This window comes from Acanthopagrus latus, chromosome 2, assembly GCF_904848185.1.
Source record: "Acanthopagrus latus isolate v.2019 chromosome 2, fAcaLat1.1, whole genome shotgun sequence".
Classification (NCBI taxonomy): domain Eukaryota; kingdom Metazoa; phylum Chordata; class Actinopteri; order Spariformes; family Sparidae; genus Acanthopagrus; species Acanthopagrus latus.
This window is the reverse complement of record NC_051040.1, coordinates 25,000,163-25,015,480: the sequence shown is the minus strand read 5'-3', so window position 1 is coordinate 25,015,480 and position 15,318 is coordinate 25,000,163. Positions and strand designations below refer to the sequence as shown.

The following is a 15,318-nucleotide window of genomic DNA, read 5'->3' as shown; positions in this document are numbered from 1 at the left end:
ATCCACCGCCGCCTCCACCCGGGGATGCTCATTATTACTTCAAGACTCCAGCATCACCTGACAACAGGCAGCGAGCAGCATGAACCGCCGGTGATGTTAACCCAGTATTAGACCTAGACGGTCGATGTGCTATCATTTGTGAGAAACACAAGAAAAGTGAGTATTTCCAGTTACGAGACCAACAGGAGCTGCTGGGGGGGGCGTGTTGCAGGTGTCTGATGGCTGGTCCAGACAGTCCAGGCAGGATCTCACAGTCCTTTGTGAAAGGGCTTATTGTAAGTGAGGTGAGAGTGAAGACACCCGGAGAGGTGCGACTCTGAGGAGGGACAGGAAATAGGAAGAAGAGACTTTGTCATAGGTCACCTGAGTACAAGTAAATATATCTTGGTAAAATATTGGTAAGTGAGAGACACTCTTATGAATAGCGCTGTTAAAGGGGCACTATGTACTTTTCCAAGACATTAGACCCTAGAATTTGAATGTTTACAATATTAATAAGGATATTATAGAAACTACATTATATACTAGTATATATTATAAACTATAACAATTATTTTGTACGTAACTGAATAAACCATAAATACAAGTTGTTCTCAGAGGAATTTAAGGTCCAAGCACACTGTTTGAAGCCGGAAAGGTGGCAGGGTCCGCCACTTATCGACAGAGCAAAACAGTATGAAATTGTGTCATCCTTTAAGGTCAGTTTGTTTCTTCAGTTCATTCAGTCGTGAAAATGAAGACAGTTCGTTTGTTTAGGCATAAAAAAATCAGTCAAAGAAGATGTTTCTCTTCTGATTCAAATTTCCTCCCAAAACTACGTAAAGCACCCTCAATTGTGAGTCAATAAAAAAAAGCCAATAAGACAATAAATGTGCGTAATTGTTTAGTTAATATATAATAGGTATATTATATTAGTTACAAATGATCTGCAGCTTGTTTTTTTAATGTTTTAAACAAGTCCCCATCCACTCCAGTTGTTTTGGAGAAAGCTGCAACATGGTTTTGCTGTGACGCTCCAGACATGTTTGGCGGACTACACGGCCTCACCCTTCTTTCTATCAACGTGGGGACGAGTAGGAAATGACAGAATTTACACTTTTAGCTACACTTATCCTTTAAGTGTCATTCACGTGTTGATGGTGAACATCCTAAATTAATTCATCCATTCCATCATTAATCGTGCATTAGTTAGGCTTTACCTAAGTGTGTGATTTGTACCCTTTACTGATTGTTGACTAAACCTTTCATCCGGTTTCCTGCTCTATGATACATATTGAGTCGAGTCAGACAACAGCTCCTCAATTACATTATTTTATTTAACAAATTTTGACATTTTCCTGGCACTTCTAAACATTATTACAGCATTCTGAAGGAGGCTACTGGTCATAAACTACGGGTCTTATGAAATACATTAGAAATATTTATATTAATCGGAGGCATTGCCAAACTTCTCAGTTTCTAAAAGAGCTTTTCTTCACGTCCACATCCTATATACACAGAGATACTGACACAAAAAAGTGTGAATTTCAACTGTTCCTCTGTCTGTCCTTTGTTGGGCTATAAGTGAGTGTAGAGAGGGGAGGTTTCATCTTGCTCCAGGTGTCTAGGAAAAGTCAAAACAGAGGACTGAAAGCCGGGGGAGTCGCGACTAAAAGGGAAGGAGGGGGGGGAGGACTTTCAGGAGGCCCCGAGCTGCAGAAGCCCTTCGGAGAAAGGGCCCCTATAATGAGATAAAGGTAAACTACCATTCAGCACTCTGTGATGTTTCTGTGATATCCAAAGCGCTTCAGCAGTGTTTTTTCTCCTGGTGAAATGATATTCCATCAACTGGCTCTTTCTACTTCTACTTCACTGGGTGACGTCCTCCACTTCCCACAACGCAGTGGATGCATGCAATCCATTGTGGGTGAAAAGTAAAGCCACAGTCACGGTCCCTCCAGAAAACGCACGGTGATCTGCAGCTCTCGCTGCATTTTGGTTAGCTGAGTGGATGAACTGGTTCCTCTGCGTCTTTTCTGATTATTGACTGGAATCCAGAATAAATCCATGCATGTGGCCCGTCACCTGAAGGGCTGAATGAGCCATGAAATGTAAGTGTTTTAAAGACGTCATGTGTCGTCGGTTGGAATTTTCCTTTCCAGTTAGAGGCCCAGTTTAACAGCTTAAAAGACAAACTCTGCTTCAACATCTCCAGATGCACCCCATCCGAGCCCGACACCCCTACCAGGGCCTCCACATGGACCGTGGGTAGGTCATGGTGGGCATGCTCAGGGCCTCCCTGTTCTCCAAGCTCTCAGTGGAGCTCTGGTTGTGCTCGCTGTCGGTCTCGTCCAGGTCGGAGCACAGGTCCTCGCTGGACGTGGTGGAGGGTGCCGGGGAGAGGGCCGAGGAGCTGCTGGTCAGACTCCTTCCTCCAGGCGAGGCCAGGTCGGCGCAGAGCGTCTCGCCGCTGCCGTGCCAAGTGCTGCCGTTACTCCCGGAGGTGTCAGTGATGAGATCCATCAGCACGTCCTGGAGGTGGTCCTCGTTCAGAGGCATGCACTCCAGCAGGTGGTTGAGGAGCTCCGCTGCCACCGTTGCATCTATCCCAGGACAGCTGGACACGAACATGTGGACCTCGTGCATGCACTGGATGTAGCCGGCGGCGAACCTCTCACTGGCTTCTCTGTTGAGTGCGTCTGTTTCTGTGGGAGGAGAGAGAGAGAGAGAGAGAGAGAGGGAGAGAGGGAGAGAGGGAGGATGAAATGACTGTAGCAGGTGGGCAGCTCCAGGTCCCAGCCTGGTCATTATCAGATGGGAGCTTTGCACTTGTCCTGGAAAAGCACTTACATATAACCACTTAGGAATAAATTCTACTCCTCCTCACAGTGTTCTCACTGATTGGATTTAGAACTGGGCCAAATAAAAAACAAACGATAACACCAGGGTCACACTGTCAGAGAGGACATCAGCAGGGATCTTGACCCATGATGACGTCATTAATATTGGCTTGTTGTTATTGGATCAATCACATTTAAAACTATCTAACTTTTTTCTCTGTCTCTCTTTTTTTTATCTGAGTGTCTACACTAGATTTCATGGTTAAGGTCACCAGCTCGTTACAACGTGTGGGTGTTGGTAGAGACAGAGGCGCGCACACCTTGGTTTCGGTTCTTCAGCACGTCCTCCACCTTCTTCACCGTCATCTCCAGCACCTCTGCGTTCTCCATCTTGGAATGAAACTGTGGAAACAACCAGCAGAGCCCCGTCAGAACCGAACTCTACCGCCTCTCACTGTGTGTGTGTGTGGGGGGGGGACCGCACCGTACTCACGTCTGTGTCCGCCAGCAGAGTCCGCAGCTCCTGCAAACTCTCGTTGATGCGCGCTCGCCTCTTCTTCTCCACCAGAGGCTTCCTGGTCTGCAGGAGCACACACATCACACTCCACTCACTTACACATCAAGCTGTGTGGAACACAGGAATCATACTGGTTTATCTTCTGTTTTTAAAATGCGTTACAGACTGTCACCAGCGCGACAAGTGCGACACTGCCAAGTGCGTCCAGAAGGAGCCTGCCCCCTCCCATCAGCCCCTGGAGTTACCTTTCTGTCCGCTTTCTGAATCCCATATTCGGACTCATCTTCTTCCATATCCAGTTCGGTGCTGCTGGGCCGAGCCGACGGGGCCATGTTTGTCTCTTCGGTGGCTTCTCCCCTACTGCTGCTGCTTCTTCCTCCCCAGTCGTCAGCGAGGGGGGCAGCTGGCAAACGGAACCGGTTTCAGGAAGGGGGGAGAGAGAGAAGAGGCGAGGAAAGAGAAAAAAAATCGACAAACTCGCAGGCGAGGCGAGGCGCCCTCTGTTTATTGTGCAATCCGAGTGAGACGTGCTGCTGGCGCTGAGTGGCTGTTGTTAGTATTTATAGGGGCTTATTAACATGTGAATAGGGGCTGAGCTGCTCTCGCTGGGGGACAACAGAGCGCACACGGCCGGAGCCAATGAGCGCCCACTCCCTTTGTCTCCGGTCAGGCCCCGGTCTGCGCCCCGAGGAGCTGGATGGGCTTTAATCAGACAGTTTGTTGTGTTGGGGGACCGACCGCTCTCATTTTCAGCCACACTGTCGCTGCCAATCAAATGTGTGCGTAACATTCAGCTGTACGCAACCTGTGTAATGCAGAGGCAGAACGGCCCCAGAGTAATGGTGATAATACATTGTTAAATGACACTGATATATGTTCTTTAAAAAGAAAATCACATTAGAATTATTATTTTGAAGTGCTTAAATTAATAAGAATTAGCGAACTAATCATTTTAAGTGCGATGTGATGGAGAATATACTTGATATATTGCGATTTGTGTCGATTCTTTCTCAACTTTACTGAGCGCGTTAAGTGAATCTTCTCGCTTTTTTTTTTTTTTTGCCCTACCCATTCATCGCTCCGCCGGCCGTCGTGTCCGAGCCTCAGCAGATTTACCCGGCTGTTTGGCGGATGTAACGCGATGCCTTCAGTTGGCAGCTGCTGCCGGCGGCCCCTCGGCCCAAACTGAATCAGCCGGGGGAATTAAGGGCCCTTCTCCAAAGAAAGCGACAGGTGTTGGCCTGCGCCTCGTTTGTTCTCCCCGTTGTTTGGTGACTTCTGGTGTGTGTCTGCCACTGAATTCTCACGTTGCCTGCTCTCGTCTGAGAGAGACTGAAGTGTCTGGTTGATTCGAAACCGGTCGTGCTGCGCGGTGTCTTTATTGTAACGTGGTGCGTGTATGAACACGCAACTAATGAAGCAGACCTCATTTACGCAGCATTCAAAAGTGTTTGAGAACGACATGATTCTGGTGGTATCAGTGTCGGACTATGTGCGTTTGGACGCGCTGGTTACGCACAATGTCCATTTGTTTGTATCTAATAAGAGCGCTCAGCCCCGTGCCCTCGTTATTAGACATGTGTTGAACGCATTATTATCATGTTAATGAGCCCTGACAATGGAGCAGCTCTGTCTGCTTGTTAAAGCACCACGCAGGCATCTGTGCCACCTTCCAGGTAAACGCAGCCGTGTGTTTTCCGGTGCTCTTTTACGCACGGTGTTTCCACAGTTGCGCGGCGATTTCTGCCGAATAAAAACAGCCCTGAACTCTTGCGCCCCAAATGAAGGAAGAGTTTCAGACCTTTCAAGTGGGGGGGAGGTTTTGGCACCTCGCCACCCCCAGATCTCTGTTCCAGATCTTTAATGGTGTGGAGAGAGCAGCTGTCCCGGCTCGCTTTTGTTGGTGAGCTCCGCTGAGGGACCAGGCGTCCCCCCCACCTCTCTCTCCCTCTCCTTCTCTTCAGACCCGCCGCCTGGATTCATGTGGCGGCCAATCATAACGGCAATAATAGCGAGAGAATGGGCCATATGCACGCTTCTACTTTCCACAACCCAATGATGAATTACATCTTCATTAATGCGTAAATGTAGCAGAACATCCGCTTTTGTCATGGTTGGGCAACATCATGGCGTTTGTGTGCGCAAAACACACATGACCGATTATGATGTATGATTACTTTATCAATAATCAATCCTTCCATAAGGGTGTTGGTAGGACATTGGAATTAAAGGCGTAGTTCTCCCCATAATAGGGACATCACAGTATAACAGGTTTTCAGATACCAGTCTCAGGGACAGGAACTGGCTTCTGTCACCACCCCAAATGCAGCAGAGGTGAATGAAATTTCAGAATCAGAAGACGAAATTTGAGAGATCGTAGGCGGCATGTCTGTTCAGCAACAATGTCCTGAGTTATTCGTTTGATCCACAGAGCTCACCGAGGAAAGTTGTCAGTGGAACTGCACCTTCCACCAAAAAGTTGATCTGTATGGAATATTGAAATTGCCACAGTAGGAACAGGACAGGTGTCTCAGATGGGATGATTAATATGTCTGCTCTTTTCAAGTGTCCCAGGGAGCCACAACAATGCCGAATTCGGCCGCTGTTAATTTCATTATTTTCACCTGTGATTTTATTGACATGTCCACTGTGGAAATGAAATCCTATTCACCTCCACTGTGTCGACTGGGCATGTAAAAACCTCATCTCATAAAAGTGAAACTGTAAATAAGCTACCACCATGGGTAAGTCAGTAAGTCATATGTCGCCTTGTGATTTGGGTGAACTGACCCTTTAATTAAAGCGGCAATTGTGACCACTAGGGGGCAATAAAACCCTCTGGTCCCCTCACAAGTTATCAACATGTAGTTGGAGCTGACATCAGCTGGCAAACAGACATTAACAGCATCATGAAAGTTTAAGCCTGCAGTAAGACTAACAATTGAAAATAAAATGAATGATGGCTGAATTCCATTCAGCTGCTCTAGTTTCTGGAGCACTGTCACATTGTGACACTTTAATGGGACACTTGACACAGGATGTCTGCTGTGAGGAAGGCCTGCGGTCACTCTTCTTTAGCTCGGTTTGGTCTGGCCTGTAGCTGTTCTCGACAGCTAACTGGTCGTGTGGGCAGGTGGTGTGTTTATCTGAGTCTGTTTACTGGAAACACCTGCCTGCTGCTGGTGAAACTATACATGATTTGAATTTGCTTCCATTAAAACAATGAGCTGAACAAAGGCTAAAAAAAGACCCAGTGAGCTGCAAAATCTGGGTCACTTGTGCTGTGTCAGTGCGGGTGACCCATTTAATTACACAACTTGATTTAAAACATATTGATTAATGCCGCTTTAAGATTTTCTTTTATACTGAAAAGGCTCGTCTGTAGGCTAATATCTTTTTTTTTTCAGATATGTGACGGTTGATGCTAATTTCTGCCTTTAATGGTGAAAATCCAGTAATACATACTTTAAATAGCCTCAGTTGCTAGTTGTATTTCTATATCTATACTTGTGTGGTTATAAGTAAACATGCTAATAGGTAAACAGTTAGGTTCTCCTGAAGATGCTTTTATAGCCCATAGAGGTCAAAGGTCAAAGCTAAGAAAAGAGCAGGCTAATCTTACATGGACAGGGTGGTTCACAAAGCTAAATAAAATCTCGAGAGTGTACAATACATTGTATTCAATTTATTATTATTCATATTTGGGTTAATAATACAGAAAAGTAGGAAGACATATATAAAAAAAAAACTATGTAGTGCCAAGCAAGTGTCTAAGAAGCAAAGTCATATGATGCCTTATAATATCAAATAAATAAAGCCGTTAATACAATAAATACACGAAAGATTAATAAGAGCCTTCTATAATGCAGGCTACAGGAGGTCAACTTCTGAAGGGAAGTACTGAGAAAAGGTCTGTATAGAATCATTACAGCACACCTACAATAATAATCACTGGAACAAAACTGCCCCACGTTTGTCTTCTGAGCAGCATATCTATAAGATACATAACACAGGATGGTCTAACAAAAATGGACAACCAAGATCATTAATCCACCGGTTCACCAGGGCCTCCACATGTCCAGCATCCCCAGGTGGGAGCTGTGGAGCCCTGGCCTCTGGCAGGCGGGCCCTTCCCTACGGAGCTGCCTCCCAGCCAGGGGGTCTCCTCTGAGGGGTGTGCCGGGGAGCCCTGTGCCCGGGCTGGCCAGGGGAGGGACGTCGTGTCTGGGTGTGGGCTGAAGGGGGCGCTCATCGGTTGACCTGGGCAGGGACTTGAGGAGGTGGTTGAGCAGGCGGGAGCCCAGAGTTTTATCCATCCAGTCGCAGGTGAGGAGCATGTTGTGGACCTCGTGCATGCACTGGATGTACCCTGTGCTGTACTTCTGCTGGGCCTCCAGGCCCAATGTGGGGTCTGCCGGAGGGAAAAGAGGAGGTGTGAGGTTACAGCCGCCTCTGGTGGCGACAGCACGACATGCACCCGGGACACAGCGCCGAGTGACGGTGTCTGCCATCAGGAAGCTGCTCACTAAATCCCTCGCAAGTGTGCCACACAGTCACATAACTATTAAACACAGTGAGAATAAAGAATCTAATGTCAACAACGTCTGACATTTTGCGTGCTGATGATCAGCTGTGCTGCCTGATGTCCGCTGGCTCCCGTTTTAGTTTGTTCTGCCCAATTGCTGACCCAAAGAAGAACATGTATGAGCGTTATGGGGGGCAAATACAGAGCCACCAAGGTCCTTACCGTGGAGTTTACTACTCTGGATGTTCTGCAGGTGTTTCACTGTCATCTCTAGGATATCGGCCTTTTCCAGTTTGGATTGCTGTTGAGAGATGAGCAGCCTCGAGGTTAACTTGATTCAGACTCCACCGTTTACTGACAGAGTGAGGGCGAGCCACGCGAGGAAAAATACTCACATCCAGTCTGAACGCTCCGATCACCGTTTCTTTGAGCTGATCCAAACAAGTGTTTATCCTCTCTCGTCGTTTCCTCTCAATGAGCGGCTTCCTCAGCTGTAAAAGGAAGACAGAACAAAAAAAAAAAATAATTAAAAAGGCAGCAAGGACGGTGAGACACCATGCTGGAGCTCAGGGGACATCGATCAACTGTATATCCAAGTGTAAAATACCTTTCTCTCCTCCTTGGCACTGGGATGTTTCCCCACGTTGTGCGCCATGGATGAAGCAGTCATGTTTCCTCTCGGGTGTCCGTGCGCCTGTGCCCGCTCTGCTCCGAATCTCAGCGCGTCTCTAGGGCCCTCGGCGCGGCACGGCCCTCTTATTTATCGGGGCGCAATTAGCATGTGAATGCTCCAGCTCTTTGGCTGCCGGATTTTCCCACACACGGGGTCCCATCAGTCAAGACTGACAGGTCACTGGTTCCATTCAGTGAGCGAGGGACCCGGCCTAGAAAAAAAAAAAAAAAAGAAGAAGAAGAAGGAAAAAAAAAAAACTGACAAGCGACAGATGTCCAGCCTGAAAACATGCGCTACACCCTCCAGGCCCCCCGCCCGCGCGCATACACACACGCACGCACGCACACAACTCAGTAGTTTCCTCTTCTCCCAGGGCTGAACAAGAGTGTGCAGTTACCGTGCTTGACTCCGGGGAGCCCCTCGCCTATTGTCCACGGGAGCAACATTACACTACCTGCAAAAAGGCCAAACCCATTCCCTCAGAGCTCACAGGAGGACACACCAGACTGACAAATCACCTGAGGGTGTGTCCGCCTCTGTGCACTACAGGCTGTCCAGTGTGGAGCAGGCCTCACTCTGTGATGAAGCTCTTAAATCATTTCTGTCAGCTATCACATTTATTTGAATTCTGATTTTAAGGTTTACAGCAGCAGCTGACTCTGACTAAAACAGTGACACATAAATTCTCTTTCACACACACACAGACACACACACACACCTCTTCTTTGAGGACTTGTTTTCCAAGAGCGACACTCTTGCAGGGTATTTAGCCAGCTTTGATCATTCTCCCTGCCTTCAAGTGTCCGACATCTGCTGTTAACTGCTAGCGAGCAGATGTCAGATTGACCAGTGTCCCCCCCCCAACACCACACCACCCACCCACCCATCTTTGGGTCCCTTAAAGCGAGGGCCCCTGTTTTTTAGAGCCACGCGACTGCCAGGCGAATGCCGGGTCGTGGGAACTGGAGCCAAACAAAGGCCTCTATTCATTCAGACCAAATCAGCATGAAGAGCGTAATAACCTCCAGCGTGGGTGGACAGGAGGAGGAGGAGGAGGAGGAGGAGGAGGAGGAGGAAGAAGAGGAGGAGGAGGAGGAAGAGAAGGCTCTGGCAGGTGACCAGGATGACTTAAGCCACAGCCAGGTGTGATGGATAGCCAACATAGGCCACAGCAATGATTTGTTGTTCGAACCAAATGTCAGAAACATGACAACAAAGCCTGTGTTGAATAAGTGTATGACCAAAGATGAGTTGGTTTAATATCTGTCTTAATCACTGTTTGCGGGAGTTGAGTCTTGAGGAGTCGGTTATAAAGGCTGGGCTATGAAAGTTGTTTTTCTCACAACTTAAGAAACCATTCGACTGATCGTTTACTTTGCAATGTATTATAACTTAAGATAAGACAGACAACTGAGGAGAATATCCCTACTGAAACAACCTATGTTAATTTATTTCTAAGGCTCATTTGATGTGCCTATTTCTGCCAAAGAATATACTGTAGGTTAGTGTTTTCCAGTGATTCTGATATTTCCATGATGTACTTGAAGACAGCCTTCCTCTGCCTTCACCTGCACCTGTGTGGTGTGCTGGAAACACTTAGCATCAGAATGAATTTTGTCAGGCTGGGGTTTAAAGGGGAAGACTAAGGAAATAGGAGGTGGACCCAAATGCAGTTTCTCACAAGACAAGAGGCAGGATTGAGAGAAACTGAGAGTTTGCCTGGACCAAGACCTAGATAACGGGGGCAGTCACCTCTGGCGACGGGGCACTGCTCACTGTAACTGGTGGCCTGACATGAGGGTGAACTTGGCTGGACACTGAACTGGAACTAAACCCAGCCTCCAACATCAATTGAGGTCCGTTTGAAGACAGAAGATATAGTACAGAGGTGATTTACAGCAGATTTACACAGACTGATGTCTTTGACATAACACCAACACTTGTGTTTCATCACCACATACTGTTCTGAAATGATGTCCATACCTTACAAATTGTTCCTTTTAGTAGCCTAATATTATTGTGAAGTAATAACAAAAAACTTACAAGGAAATTCTGATATTCTTAAAACTGGGGCATATATGTTTTGGCCTGTAAAAGATTTACACTCACCAAATGTTTTGGAATCAGCCCAGTAGATCACCTCAAGTGGCAGGTGTGACACAGCTGCAATGGCTGAAATGTAATATAGCTCCACGAGAGGAAAAAGGTTATTCACAAAGCATCTCAGCTCTCAAAAGACCTTTAAAGATGAACATCTGTTATTAGTAGGCAGGATGACTTTAATTACACAGTGGAAAGACAAATAGGAAGGACAGATATTGTCCAAATACTGAATGAAACTACGGTTTAGATCATGCAAGGATAATGTTGGTTGATCTCAATAGAGGCAGCCTCATATCTCAAACCCAATGCAGTGGTCTAACATCAGTGATTAGATCACAACACTGAGATATCTGACAATTGCAAAAATAGATAAATATATGTATATTAACTTTGGGGATCAATCACACAAACAGTAACAAAACAATTGTTGTCTCCAACTTGTTATCACTCCTCACTGGTGTGCTCCCTTAAAATTTGTTTTACACTTGTTATCAAATAGACTAGCTGGCATCCTAAAGTTACCTTCATAGTAAATACATGTGAGGACACGACAATTAGCATATCAATAGACTTTTATACAGGTATGCCTATGTTTTCAAACATTTATAGGTTTCTTTAGAGTATGTCTTACCTGTTAATCAACAGAGATACTCTTTGTATAAAATAAATAATAGTCATTACTACACCACATCTGAATAGAGACTGAATTCTATGATATAGATCAATTTCACTGTCCATTTCCTGTCCATTATCATTAGAAGTACATTTCATATGTTTTGGGTTTTTTTAAATCAACCAATCACATCTGTTGAAAGAATGTGTCACACCTAACAACAGGTCATCCCTTACTAAGATTAAAGTTTCTGTCTTTTTTGTTGTTGCTCAGAAACCTCCAGTAGAAGTTTCAACATGTCTGGTCAGCAGCTACGCTTGCAGCTCTGACTGTGAGGCCATATTTAAGCACAATGATGCTTTGAGCTAAATGTTAACATAAGAGTACTATCCAGGTACTTTCCTTTGTCACATGTATTAAGTCTTGGAAAAGTGAAGATGACAACTCAACAATAATTTCACTCATTTGTTTTTATAATGTTTTTGGTGACCGTTTACAGCCACCAATGTATATTATGCTGCTACTGTGATGACAAATCAGTCAAATGTAAATGTGACATCTGTTGGAATTAAAAGCACCAACATTTACATGTTACTGATCAATCATTTCTATAAATACAGTGATTTTTAATGATCTAAGTACTAATAATAACAATCATGGAGACAAAAAAAATTAACAAAGTCTGAAAATAGAGATAAAATTCTGCAACTGGCAGCGAGCCTACCTTCTTTTCTTTTAGCAGTGAAGTGATGTACTCCATGACAGAACATTATAAAATATGATCTGTATACAGTAACATTTCATGACTAAAAAAAAGTAAAGTTGCAGTTGGCTACTATTATAAATATTTTCTGATTCTGATTCATATATTGTGCAGTCAGCTTAACTGTCATTTATCATCACAGTAGCAGCGTTACATACATTGGTAACTGTAAGCACTCCTAAAAACATCATAAAAATACATCTGTGGGTTTGGTGCCGACCTGTATGCTAAACATATAAGGAGTAGTTAACGTTTATAATCATGCTGACGCACGGTCCAGCGTTCAATGAGGCGTCTATGTATATAGGTCTATGTTGTAGACTACCACTATTATTGAATAGTTACATCACTGACCCAGTGCTGAAATGTGATGATTGCTTTTTGCTTTTTTTTAAAATAACATTTTTATTAAATTTTACCCCCAAAATTGTCTTTTTCAAATTAAGCAGATGGCACAATGTATCAATTCTCATATACTTGTGCATCCTGATGATCTGAACTTGTGATCTTGTGAAATACTATGAAAGCAGAGTAGGGGGTCTCTGGCCCACTTCATCATCTTCTTAGGTGTACAAAGAAGAGAAAATAGGTCTAAAGCGGTAGAGTCTCCAGCAACACTTGAAAGTGTAAGATAAGTTTACTTTAAGACCTTGTGGCAGAAAAAAGTCCAAATGATAATAAAATATTGAAAATAACCAAACATGTAAATGACATGAATATCTTGTGCTCGTCTTCTTCCTTTTGTAGACAGAACCATTTTCCCACCACTGCAATACAGTATGTGTTCGTTAGCTTGAAAGTCAATGTCAACAAAACATCCTGAGCAATGTATAATTAGCCATTATGTACAATACACCATCTAAATATACAATATACCAAATCAAAATAATTACAAAACAGAGTAAACAAGTATACCAACACACAGTATATATGACAAGAAATATCCTGAATGATGTGAGTTCTATAAGATGTATATCATATACAATACACAATCAAAATACATAATGTACACAAACAACCAACTTTTACAAAATACAGTCAAAGTATACACAATCCAGATACTCACATCAGATAATAATGTCATGTCCCAAGGCCTGCCTTTATAGATTTGTATGAATGTATAAGCACGGATGTGTAATGACTTTCCAAGCTACCTTTGCAAAAAAGGGTTTGGTTCCAACGTTCTGATGTATTTGGCTATTCAAAAATACAGAGTAAAAGATGAAAAATACAAGTAAAATCAAGGTCAGCAAAGGGCAATAGGTCTACATGTAAACGCATTTACAATCAGCGACTAGGCTACAGAGTGTATGAGCATGTACCCGACTGCCTGAGGATCCACACACCAGGGGCCTCCATAAGTCTCAGGTTCACTGTTCACTAATTGGTTTGTGGTTAGAAGGACATTTCGCCCCAAATCAAAAATACCCATTTTTCCTTTTATCTGTAGTGCTAGCCATGAGTGTGTGAGGTCCTGTTCATCACTGCGTGTAGTTTTAATTTGTTTAGGAATATCGATTTGAGTCATCATTGTTATGCGTCCATTACAATATTTGTTAGAAAACTCTTGATTTATTATGAAAAGAAATAGGTTATTAATCTTGAGTTTGTCATATTCCTTCATATAGGCTATGTGTAGTCTGCTGGAAAGGAATATATGGGTTAACTTCAAGTGTATTTCAAGTGCAGTTAAAGTATAAGAAATGCTACCTAAATAGCTCTAAAGTAGTAGCAAAACAACCAGTAGCTATATTTTAACTTATTGCATAGTTCACAGAATAGGTGCAGTAGAAAATATCACTTTGTGAACTAGCTGCATAATTGTTTACTAATCTTACACTTGAAGTACTCTCAGAAGTGTACTAAAAGTCGCATAGGCAGACATAGGCTGTTGATACAGTATACTTGCAAGTATACAAATACATTGATATCATTGTAGGCTACTTACATTTACTTCATAAAATCAATTTGAAGGATGCTACCTTTGTGTAAGGGTCAGTCAGACGCAGGCCCCCCCACAGGAGTCAAGTGTCAGCACACGCCCCACAGTAACAATATGTCCGATAGTCTGTACACGGGGTGAGCGCGCCCTCCTCCGGTCACCGGGCGTCCTCGCGGAGAGGAACCGCGGCTGCCATGACAGGAGACAGCCAGAGGAGGCGGTAGACGCTGCTGCAGTGACAACTGCTCCGCTGCTAGCGCTACCAGTCGGACTCAGAGGGAGAACTAGGAAACAGGGGCCGCACAATTAAGTACAGTAACTTACGAACGAGGGGAGGCGACGAAGAAGGAAAACAAAGCAGTGTTTGTTCCCAGGAGCACCCGTGATCCCTTTTGCTGTCTTGACAAATCGGGGGAAACTAGAGAAAACACCGTTTACAAGGTATGTGCTGTGTGTAACTGTGATGTTATGGATTACTGTATGCAAGGATGTGGGGTAACGCCAGGGCTACTTTCGCTATCAGCATTTAAGTTAGCCAGGTCAACACAGGTAACGCACTGTTTTACATTTGCTAATGTTAGCTTGCGGGGCAGCTCCCGGCCTCAGCCCGCTGCTGATGGTCTGCTGAAGGCAGGCATGGACTTAGTGGTACGAACGCGAGGAGCCACTGTCAGGCCTAGCTAACGCAATGCTAAGCTAGCTAGCTAGCAGACGTTACCAACATTACGTGACAAAGCCCGGTAGTATAATTAAGCTACTTCCTACACCCTTATATATTTCAAATGAAGCTAATACCACTAGGAAGGGTTTGTAAGCATTGGGCTTGCCGAGGCCTTCTATATGTCGATAAAATACACAGACACACTTCACAAGCGAGGAGGCAGCAGTAGCACTCTTGTTTGGTGGACAGTGATTGAAACATTACAGGCCACGTTAGCTTACAAACAGATACAAGTTTGCTGTCAAGTAAAGGGTAAAGGCAGCTAAATCACACGTTACCGAGGCTCAACGATTAAGCCGTCTTGCATTTGCTTGGCACAGAATTACTCGGTGAGCAAGTATCCATTTTGTAGGCACTGCGCAAAGTTGGCAGGCTTCACACCATCACAAACCAGGCATGGATAACAGAGGGGCGGTGCTCACTGTCAGCCTCACGTTGGCCAGCTTACTGGGCCGCGGGTTTGCAACTTGTTTTGAGTTACGCTAGTCTATACATGAGATACTGATAGTAGCAGAAGCACTTTGGAAGAGTTATTGACGCATGTTAATGAGCCCGGCTATCTTATGTGACAGGACTGGTATTAGCTAGCAGCTCACAGTGGCCACTAGCTTACTGTCAGGTGATAGCGCAGCATCTGCTGCT

The 15,318-nt window shown here is 44.6% G+C and overlaps 3 protein-coding genes across 8 annotated transcripts in view; 1 reads left to right on the top strand and 2 right to left on the bottom strand.

Annotated features, from left to right (window-relative positions):
• Positions 1-1,297: 1,297 nt before the first annotated feature.
• On the bottom strand, positions 1,298-3,916 carry her13 (hairy-related 13). Its single transcript, XM_037074858.1, is given in 5 exon segments — positions 1,298-2,684; positions 3,140-3,221; positions 3,313-3,399; positions 3,582-3,676; positions 3,679-3,916. Coding segments are annotated over 5 exon segments (966 nt in total). The 3' UTR covers positions 1,298-2,220.
• A 2,924-nt stretch (positions 3,917-6,840) lies between these two features.
• On the bottom strand, positions 6,841-14,053 carry her8.2 (hairy-related 8.2). 4 transcript variants are annotated; one of them, XM_037074799.1, is made up of 5 exons: positions 13,962-14,053; positions 8,469-13,210; positions 8,257-8,352; positions 8,084-8,162; positions 6,841-7,747 (listed from the first exon to the last, which is right to left on the bottom strand). In XM_037074799.1, exons 2-5 carry the CDS (start codon positions 8,529-8,531, stop codon positions 7,395-7,397), a joined length of 591 nt encoding a protein of 196 aa, XP_036930694.1. In that variant the 5' UTR covers positions 8,532-13,210; positions 13,962-14,053; the 3' UTR covers positions 6,841-7,394. The 4 variants fall into 4 exon arrangements, with proteins under 4 accessions (XP_036930694.1, XP_036930697.1, XP_036930705.1 ...); XM_037074802.1 differs by having other exon boundaries at positions 8,469-10,773; positions 13,962-14,047; XM_037074810.1 differs by having other exon boundaries at positions 8,469-8,745; positions 13,962-14,042.
• A 161-nt stretch (positions 14,054-14,214) lies between these two features.
• The window catches only part of cab39 (calcium binding protein 39), an 11,355-nt gene continuing 10,251 nt past the window's right edge, over positions 14,215-15,318 (top strand). The window contains exon 1 of one of the 3 annotated variants that reach the window (XM_037074780.1): positions 14,215-14,396. The gene's annotated coding sequence lies outside the window, so the exon portion shown is untranslated. The remainder of the gene's footprint in view (positions 14,397-15,318) is intronic. The other 2 variants (XM_037074770.1, XM_037074761.1) reach the window with 2 other exon arrangements.

Excerpts from the sequence above, each read along its gene's own strand:
- her8.2 (XM_037074799.1), bottom strand. The coding sequence starts at position 8,531 with ATGACTGCTTCATCCATGGCGCACAACGTGGGGAAACATCCCAGTGCC. Across the intron at positions 8,163-8,256 it reads TCGGAGCGTTCAGACTGGAT|CAATCCAAACTGGAAAAGGC; the intron begins GTGAGTATTTTT and ends ATCTCTCAACAG. Across the intron at positions 7,748-8,083 it reads CCAGAGTAGTAAACTCCACG|ACCCCACATTGGGCCTGGAG; the intron begins GTAAGGACCTTG and ends TCCCTCCGGCAG.